Consider the following 10,115-nt stretch of genomic DNA (forward strand, 5'->3'; position numbering starts at 1 on the left):
CTGTGTAATAAAAACATTTAACAGCAAAATTGCATGTGATATTTGGTTTCTTTAACATTGTGATATTGAATCTAAGGGATACATCTCCTCATAGTCCTGGGTGAGGGTCTCTTCTTGGGGTTTTCCTGAGGAAAGGGGGGGAGAATAGCAACTTAAGACAAGAAGTGTTCTGTAAAAAATTGTCAACATCATCAACATTTTCTGATTTTTGTGACTTTTTCCATGACATTTTTATCAACATTTTGAGTTAATAGAAAAGACAGGTTGCAATAAAGGGAAAAAAAATAAAACTTTGCGTAAAATGTGGAAAATGGAACATTTCCAGCAAAACAGAAATAACTTGGAAATTTTCATGAGGTCACTTTCCAGTTTTTTGACCAGCTCTAGTCCAAACAGAATGAAATGTAAGGGTCAATAAACAGCAAAAAGCTGAGACATTCTGGGTTTTACCCCCACCAGCTCCTTCAGTTTTTATAATCTAAAATATTACACAGGGATGGAAATGGGGGTTTTCATGGGGATAAATTCTGCTCTCAGTTACACCACTGCCATGCAACTGAAAGCTATAGGGTTACATACTAAGAAAGGAGAGCAGAATTCAGCCCATGATTTGTAACCTGACAGTGTTTATTTAATTTCTGGGAATTACATGAGGTTGCTATCCTAAAACAGATTTAGCCAAGAAGAGGGTGACTAAGGAAGAATATTACCACTTCCTAAGTAAAATGCACATAATTTTCCTGGCTTCATGCCAACAGTTGGTTCCAATCTGAGGAAGACTGAAAATATTTTCTATGATTTAATATCAGGCTTCTCCGAGCCTTCCCTTCATACACTCCCGTCAGACATAGGCCCAGCTGCTGTTCATCTCCACTCGTCTTTCCGTGTTGGGTCCTATGGTTTCTCTTCTTCTCCATTCACTGTGCCCAGTGTTTTTTGGTCTCATTAAGTCCCATTCTGCTGAGTGGACAATTTTCTTCAGCCAAGAGGAAAATGAAAACAATTCTTGTGATTGTAGCCAAAGGTGTTGCAGTGATAAAAAATACATTCACCATAATTGAACTTCTCGGGAATTAAATGGACACTGCCAATTTTTAATGGGGTTTCGATTTCTCATATCCCAGTGTGCTGATTAAAAGTAAAATTTTGATTTTTCTGTCAAGTGTGCTGTAATATTGAATGAGATCTTGTGTCTCCACTAAATATACTCCTTTAACAGGCTAGTGAGCTTTATCAATCAAGATTTAAAGTGAACATGTGTAACCTACAGGTGGGTGGGTGTTACAGGTCCCCCTCTGTGTTAATCCACAGAGGACAGGAGCCTAACCACAGCTAAGGAGACATGGCTTTTTAGCTCAAGCTGCAGCAGCTCAGACTTTTTGGTCTGGAGGACCCCAGTTCCACCCCCAGTGTGTTGGTGCTGGTGTCCATCATACATGAGCAAAATTACATATTCATAATTTGCAGCCCGGTTTCTGCAACTGGCTGTGCAGCCATAATAATTGCTTAAAGATATTACCAACTAAGGCCATGTCTACACTAGTGAACTTACAGCAGCACAGCTGTGCCGATGCAGCTGCACCACTGTAAGATCGCTCACGTAGCCGCTCTGTGCCAACAGAAGAGAGCTCTCTCATTGACGTAACCAAACCACCTCAACAAGCCGTGGTAGCTCTCCCGCCGACCTAGTGCTGTGCACACTACCACTTCTGCGGGTGAAACTTATATTTTTTTCCACACCCCTGAGCAACATACATTTTGCCAATATAGGGGACAGTGCAGACATGGTCTTAGACTTCAAACTGGTCTTTGTACATTCAGTTACTTACACCATCCAAGTAACCGGCATGCAAGTTATTTGCGCATGCGGTTTTGAAGATTTGAGCCCAGCATACTTTAGACTTTTTTAACTGTATTTTGTTTTGAATATGTACAAAATCAAATATTTCGGTGTTTTAGTAGAGCTGTATGCAACCTGGCACAGAGCTACATAGACTTAGTTCTATAGTTTGCTCCAAAAGGGTTGGCAGGGAACCAACTTTTGACATTTCAATTGAAAGTTAGTTTTCAACAAAGATGAACCCCAGCAGCCCTACTCCCTCAACAAATATTGGGCTGCTTTAGCTCATGTTTCTTCAGAGAGTGCCCTGGGAGTTTTGCAAGGGAGGGGCAGATATTTTGGAGAGAGCCTGGCTCAGAGGAGACAGGTTCACCATCTTGAGAGAAAGGATTGGTTAAAACACCATATTGGGACTCATGAGCTACACAGCTAACTCCCAGCTCTGCCACAGACGTCCCGTGTAATCATGGACAAAGCACTTCAGGTCCTCATCTGTGAAAGTGGAGCCTTTCTTTCACCTTTTTCTGCCTGGTCTATTTGGATTGTAAGCTCTTTGAAGCAGGGACTCTCTCTCTGAGTGTATTTGTACAGAAAGTAACACAATAGGTCCCCCAGTCAAAGTTGGGGACTGGCCCTTGGTCGGCCACCTCCCAAGCACCTCCTCTTGGGCAGACACAGCTTCCCAGCATTGGGTCTCTTTCCCCTCTTCCATGCCGTTTGTGAACTTTACCCAGTCTTTTTTGTGGCTAACACCATGCCACACCCAGAGCTGGCTTAATAACAGAAACAGTCCAAAAACAGTCTTCAGCACTCCCCAGAATAAATCCCTGCACCACAACCCAAAAGTTCATACTCCTGTCTAGCTCTTCTACCACATGCAGAGATCTTCCCATGTTTCCGTCTGCTTCCTTGACAAAATGTCACTCCGAGCCTTTCCTAGCAGGAGCTCAACCTTCTAGCTCTGGCTTCCTTCTCCTGCCAATGTCTCCCCTGTTCAGAGGGAGAAAACAGCATATTACACTGCTCTCCTTCTGACAGCTCCTCCCGAGTGGCTGAGAGATAGAGGACACGCAGCCCTGCCCCACCCTACACTACAGAATTCCTGATCCCACACCTTTAAAGAAACAGTGTCCTGGGTTTTCCCCATCCAACTATTAACTCCGCAGGACTGCTTCTTCTCTTCTGGCTTTGACCATTTCCTGCACCTTTGTTCACTCCAGTGTTCCAGGAACATGGTCTTCAGGCTCCCTATGAGCCTAACAGGCCAAAACACCCCTTTACAGGGACTTATTGTGTTATATGCTACCATATTACAAATAATAATAATAAGCTTCCCAATTCTGCAGACTACCACAAGCCAATGTTTATTGAACTTTTCTGAGCTTGGACTCAGAATTATGAACCAATCAAATCCTGAAACCAAGGCTCATTTTAAAAAAGTCTGAGGTTCAATACAGCTATTTCACACAGTTCTTTTTTTAGCATGTGAAACTGCAGCATAAACCATTAATGAGTCATGGGCAAGCGATGGGAATGCCACTGAGTTCTGGCTGAAAGCCATAGCATCCATTAATCTAGAATCTAAAGGTCATAATTTTTATATCAGCAGAGAAACAAAGATGGACTCACATCACATTTCTGTCTAATCATATAAGACACATTTGAAAATCAATTTATTCTCTCTACTGTAAGTATCATGGGAACAATCACCCAGAACTAAGCCATCTGCAAAACAACATCATACTATCTGGGAGCAAACCAATGGTCTCCTGTCAGTAGAATTACAGATAGTCTTTTCTTCTTCTATAACTTTACACAAATACTAAAGTAGAAATGCTGTTTCCATTGCCTAGCAACCAAAAGCTTAGTTACAAGCTTATTGCATATAATAACCACAATTCCTAGTTAGGCAGGAGAATCCTCTGGGATAGAGATGCTAAGGGACATGATTAGCTCAATATTAACCTCTCTCTGTCTCTCTACCTGATCAGGACTCATAATATACAGCTTTCTCCAAAACTTTCCTTACCATATCATCCTGAGCTGGCTTGAGGTTGCGATATAGCATAAGATCAAAGTACTGCGACTGTCACAGGGACCCAAATGTGAACTAACAGAGACAGGTTTCAGAGGAGCAGCTGTGTTAGTCTGTATCCGCAAAAAGAACAGGAGGACTTGTGGCACCTTAGAGACTAACCCATTTATTTGAGCATAAGCTTTCGTGAGCTACAGCTAACAGAGACAGATGATTATAGGCAGGGCTGCTGGCATCATGTATTATTAAAGTTGCCAACACTTTCAAAGACCCTGTGTTTTCAGTTACTTATGATTTTGCCATACTTTAACCATTTGGGATGAAATTTTCATACCAGGTGTCTGCCTGAGGCTGATTTGTTTTGTTTTGTTTTTTGCAGGGTAGGGAATTTTAGCCAGAATAGATCAGTAACGCCTGAGAATGAGGTTAGGGGAAAATACGTTGTTTTGCCCATGTTAAAAAATTCTGGCAACATTTTCTTTGAGAAGGACTAGCACCTCCATGCTTTGGAGCAGGGACTTGACATTTGCCAGGGGGGCCTTTGTGTCAGCGATGTGCCTTTTGACATCCCCGGGACAAGCTCAAATTTGGCCAAGTTGTAAGCCCCTTGGGGAAAAAATGCACTTTGCACATGTTCACTAGAGACTTGTAGAGAGTCCCAGCTAGTGTCTCTGAAGGTGCCATCTGCACAGAGCATGCTCCAGCACAGGGCTGTGCAGGACTTTCCCTGCAATTGCTACTCTAGGCTGCTATGGACCATGCCAGGTCAACCTTCCTGCTCTGTCCAGTGCTTTCCGTGACACCCCACCCCAGTCCTCCAAGCCACATGGAGGAGAAAGCTGCCTGATGCAAATCCAGAGGGACAAGAGCCAGACCAGGCTGGAGGGAGAAGATTAGATAAGGAGCCTGGGGGGAAACTAGGACTGGAGTTTGGGGGAGGATGGGAAGGGAATTGGGGCCTGAGGACGGGGAATGGTTCTGGCTGAGCAAGGAGACTGGTACTGGGAGCCAGGGAGGTGGAAGTCTGCTGCAATCTTAAAAATCAGAAAGGTTGTCTATGCAATCTTAATGCGGCCCCTTTGTGCATATTTATCTATTATGATACAGTCTTTAATTATGTGATCCGATACTATTTTTCCACAGGACTCCTGCCTCAGTCAGTGCACAGAGTGGATAGTGCTCACTCACTTCATGAGCCGCTGTTCAGTATTTTCTTCTACCCTCATCGTTCAATGTGTGGCCTATTTACTGCATACTATTTACACTCTGCTCTGAAGACAGAACTATTGATTTCCTCAGGGGCTTGTCTATGGCGCTCATTACTATAGCATGAGGGCATCACAAATATTAATTCATTTTCTTTTGCAACACCCTTGTGAGGTGGGTGGGCTAGTAATATCTCCATTTTACAAATGGGAAACTTAAGTCACAAAGAGATTAAGGTCGAAAGTATCCACTCTTTTTGGGTGCCCAATTTGAGAGGCCTAGGACCTGATTTTTCAGCGTATGTAGCATTAGACACCACTTCTTATGTTCAAAGTGCAGCTCCCATTGACTACAGTTGCAGCTGTGAGTATTCAGCTCTTCTGTAAATCAGATCCCAGGGTCTCAAGTCAAGCACCCAGAAAATAAGGAACACACTGTTAGTGACGACCTTTGAAAAGTCTTAAGTGGCTTGCTCAGCACCTCATGGGAACTCTGCAGCACAGGAAGGGATAGAATCCAATTCTTCAGGGCAACATTCAACTGCTTGAACCATGAAACTATCCTTTCCCTTCCCACACTCCCCTGCCTTGTTCACTATACACCTTCCAACTTCTGCAACAAATAAAGCAGAAGTCCAACAGACAACAGTTTCTTTTACTACACAACTCTGATTCCTCCCCAGAGCTGGTCCATCTTGTGTACTAAATGAGGCAGGGGTCCTGCGGAAAGAATAGTAAGTGATCATGTAATTAAAGACTCTTTTCTAACTCATACCCACAAGGGAGCTAAACATAGATTGCACAAGCAACTTTCATTCTGGCATTTCCTAACTTCTGAGTTCTTGACTTTGCAACCATATTAATGTTCTTTTAACATCTTTTCTTGCGTGTATAATATTGTCACAAAGGTGCAATTAACATTCAAAGGAGCTACTGAAGAAACCATACCAGTCATGTACTCCTAACCCTGCTCTCCACCCAAGTGTTAAACAGAGAAAGCCCCTAGGCCTGCCTTCCCAGGCAGAGGGATTTGATTGCTTATAAAAAGTAAAGGTGGGAAAATGGACAGGAATAGGTTGCACTACAAGGCTAAGCACATAGAGAAAGCCACTGTGGATAACATGAGGGAAAAAACAATAGTTCAATGGCATGCAGTGCAGTAATTCCAGCAGTTCCAAATGTCCTCCTTTCATCATTTATTTAAGCGTTTGTCTAGACAGTGCATTACAATTCATGGAATTTATGACTAATGTCCTGAAAAGCACAGTAAGATGCCTGAATAATCTAATGCTAGAAATCATCTAGAAATTATGCAAATTCTTTAGCTTGTTAAAATACTCCCAAATTAATTTAAAAAGAATAGTCAAAATTATAGCATGCCATAAGCAAACATTTCCAGAGTATAGGTGTGCTAATTAATGGCATGGTGCTAATTAAAGGTTGGTTTGAGAACTGTATATCTAACCAGTGCAGGCAATTTCCATATATTTTAATATTGGTTTTGTTTTTAAAATTAAGTATATCATGGTAGATGTTGTTTGCACTAACACTGCTGCATCTGAACTGTTAGTTAAAGAAGCTTTTTGTTTTAAAAATATACATTAATTGCACAGGATATTTTTCAAAAGAGACTAGCGATTTTTGAATTTTTGAATGTCCAACTGAGGCTCTTTAAAAGGACCTGATTTTCAGAAATGTGCATCCATCCCAAAACAGAGGCACCCAAAAACCACTAGTCACTTTTCAAACTCTTGGCCAAAATTAATTTTTGTTGGTTTGTGCTATATAAATAAATATCAACTATCCCTGACTGCTACTCCGCCATGCCATTATTTGGTTAATTTTTTACACTGTAGAAGTGGTTCTTGAAGGAGGGATTTGATCTACAGTAGTTTTCCACCAACCTGATGTTACTGCCTGGAAATTTTGTATAACCAACAGTAGTTTTCCACCAGCCCGAAGATACTGTCTGGAAATATTACAGTCTGTGGCCAAATTCTGCATTGATTTACACCCGGTACAAAAGACTGAAGTCAACAGAATTGCATGAAGGAATAAGTCAGGGAAGAATTTGTGTCTCACTATGCTTTTTTTCCCTTAGATTATTTTGAGAAAAAGGTGGGTTAAACACAGAGACCACTTTTATGTTCCAGTTATTTCAACTGAAATCTTACATTGCCAAAAAGAGTGATTTAATAAGCAATAAATGATCGACAACTTGCATAAACCGTTTGCAGTGTATGATATGGGATGGATTTTCAAATGCACCTCAGTGACTTAGAGCATAAGGGCTTGTGTACACAAGAAAGTATAGTATAACCTGAATCATCTTTTAAACCAATATAGTTAAACCAGTGCAAAAGGCTGTGTGGACACATTTCAGTATTAAAGTGGCTTATTTCCGTTTAATTAACTTAAAGTCAATTAGGAACAGGTTAATTAAACGGAAATAAGCCACTTTCATCACCAAAATTAGTGCCCACACAAACTTTTGCACTGGTTTAACGATATAGGAAAGCCACACCTTAAGTTATACCAGTACTTTCTTGTACCTTTGAAGTCCCACTGAAAGCCAATGATATTGGGCTCTCAAGTCACGGAGGTATGTCTACACTGCAGCTGGGAGCATGCTTCCTAGCCTGGCTAGACAGACACACGCTCTCTCTCTCTTTGATCTAGCATGTTAAAAATTGCATTGTGGATGTTATGGCATAGGCATCGGCTTGGGCTAGCCACCTGAGTAAAAGCCCACCCAGATACCTGGGTCCATACGCAGGTAGCTAGCCCATGCTGCAAAGTCTGCACTGCTATTTTTAGCACACTAACTCAACCCCTGCTAGTGCACATCTGTCTTCCTGAGCTGGGAGGCTGCAATGTAGACATACCCTTAAGTACTTCTGAAAAACCCACCCACTGTCTCTAAGGAACTCAATGTATCTGTAACCTTCGGGAGCTTTTTAAAACATGGATTTATTGTTGACAACAAGCGGCCCTGTGCAAAACGTTCAACGTGGTCTGACGGCAGGTGAAACATATCAGATTTGGAGTTTTGTTACAAACCAGAAAGTCAGATCAGATTCAGTGAAAGGTTCACTGCATTTTCCAACTTTTCAAGCAAACCTGGGACAACTTGTGGATTCATGAAGGAGTCATGACAGCAGGCAGCTGCTGCATAAGTTTTCCTTTGAATTTTTAGGTTCATTTGAACTCAAAATTCAAAGCACAACTTGAAGAGGGCCAGGAATTGCCATGGCTCCAAATTCAAGCAAATATTAAAATAAGTCCTTGTGAAATTAAACCGGCATGTTTCCAGCAGTCCTGACTGATAGCCCTGTAAAATGAAGTCATACACAGAACAGGTACAGCACCAGGTAATGACTGTGCAAGCTACTCCACACTGCTCTACTAATGTGCACCAACCCTGACACATACAAAGACAAGCTGTATATGTGGCAAAGTAATGCATTTCCAAAATGGACATTTTGAACCAAATTTACCGATGACCTACTGATGCAACTCAGCGGTTGCAATGGACTGGCACCAGCAGTGAACTTGGCCTTTTGAGTCAAAATCTACAATCACCTAACAAAAGGAATATTTATTTAAATAATTATTCTAATACTTACATAAAGTGCAATAGAACCCAACTTGTTCATACCCTTCACAGCAATCTGTAAAATTCATAATCTCAGGGACTTCAATGATGTGATACTGAGTTTTATAAGACGTCTTAGGACAAACCATCCACGGAATCCATCCTCCACAAGAAGTGTGTTTCTCATATGACTTTTGGTAGGCAGCCATTTTAGACACAGTTTTAGTCACGCTATAGTTGCACAGATGGTAGCCTAGCAAGGAGAGGCCTTTTTCTAAAAAATAGAAAAAATTAAAAAATCAGGGTTAGCTGCTAGCATTACAGAATGAGTTTCCTTCAGTGTTTAGATGTAAACTGGGTTATGATATAAGAAAAAAGAGCCATTTAATGAATGATTGATTCTCAGAAAGGCCATTATTAGAAAGAATGTTACTGGAGAAAGTGGACAGGTGAAGTTTGCTGATGGCAATTAGTAGTGGGAGTTTTTTTGGTTAGTAAAAACTATGCAGTTTGTGAGAAGCTCCAGATAAACATAAATGCCTTGAGAGATTGGGCAGAACAATAGCAATATAACTTGAATAAATGTTATGGACATTAACAAAATTAGTCTAAAATTCACATGTGAGCTAAGGGACTCGGAACATCTTTGATTTTTCTGAGGAAAAAGACAAAGTTCATAGTGTCTGGAAACGTAGAAATCAGAAGTGGGAGAAGCTCATTAGGTTTTTTATTTTTCCCTTGTGTGCTTCATCCCATCTTATTTTCAGTACCTCAACAACATCCTTTGAAAGACTATACTAGAAGACAAGAGCATGGTGACCCCACAACATTTGCAGACATCTTTCCGCTGACAAGCATTCCCAGAAGACCATGTCACTGGACTTTCCATTTTACCCTTCTAATTTTTTAGTGGCTCATCAATATAAATCCTATGAATCAGACCTCAGCTGTTATAAATTTGCAGAGCTCCACTGATTTTAGTAAAAAGAAAAGGAGTACTTGTGGCACCTTAGAGACTAACCAATTTATTAGAGCATAAGCTTTCGTGAGCTACAGCTCACTTGGTTAGTCTCTAAGGTGCCACAAGTACTCCTTTTCTTTTTGCGAATACAGACTAACACGGCTGTTACTCTGAAAACTGATTTTAGTGAATCTATGCCAATTTATACTGAGGTTGAAAATCTGACCCTATGTCTTTTGAGACCTGAAATCAGTTTAGATGAGGGTAAATTTAACAGGGCCTCCATAAAGGCATGTGTTAAATTAAGCCTCAAATCTCTGCTTCTTAAGCCCTGACCTTGATCTTAGCAGTCATCTTCAAAATCTTAAACAGGCCTGCTGTAGAAGGAAAACAACAGAGATGAGCTAGCATGGATTAATGGGAGGTTGTTGATGAATTGCATTTGATGTGGGATTCACAAAAAGAAAGATTACAGATCA

General features: G+C 41.1%; 1 protein-coding gene across 1 annotated transcript in view; it reads right to left on the reverse strand.

The window, feature by feature from the left end:
* UMODL1 (uromodulin like 1) overlaps positions 1-8,878 on the reverse strand; it is a 61,029-nt gene extending 52,151 nt beyond the window's left edge. The window contains exon 1 of the mRNA XM_073359875.2: positions 8,707-8,878. Coding sequence (XP_073215976.2) covers positions 8,707-8,824 — 118 coding nt within the window. The 5' untranslated portion in view covers positions 8,825-8,878. The remainder of the gene's footprint in view (positions 1-8,706) is intronic.
* Positions 8,879-10,115: the final 1,237 nt, after the last annotated feature.

This window comes from Lepidochelys kempii, chromosome 1, assembly GCF_965140285.1.
Source record: "Lepidochelys kempii isolate rLepKem1 chromosome 1, rLepKem1.hap1, whole genome shotgun sequence".
NCBI lineage: Eukaryota > Metazoa > Chordata > Testudines > Cheloniidae > Lepidochelys > Lepidochelys kempii.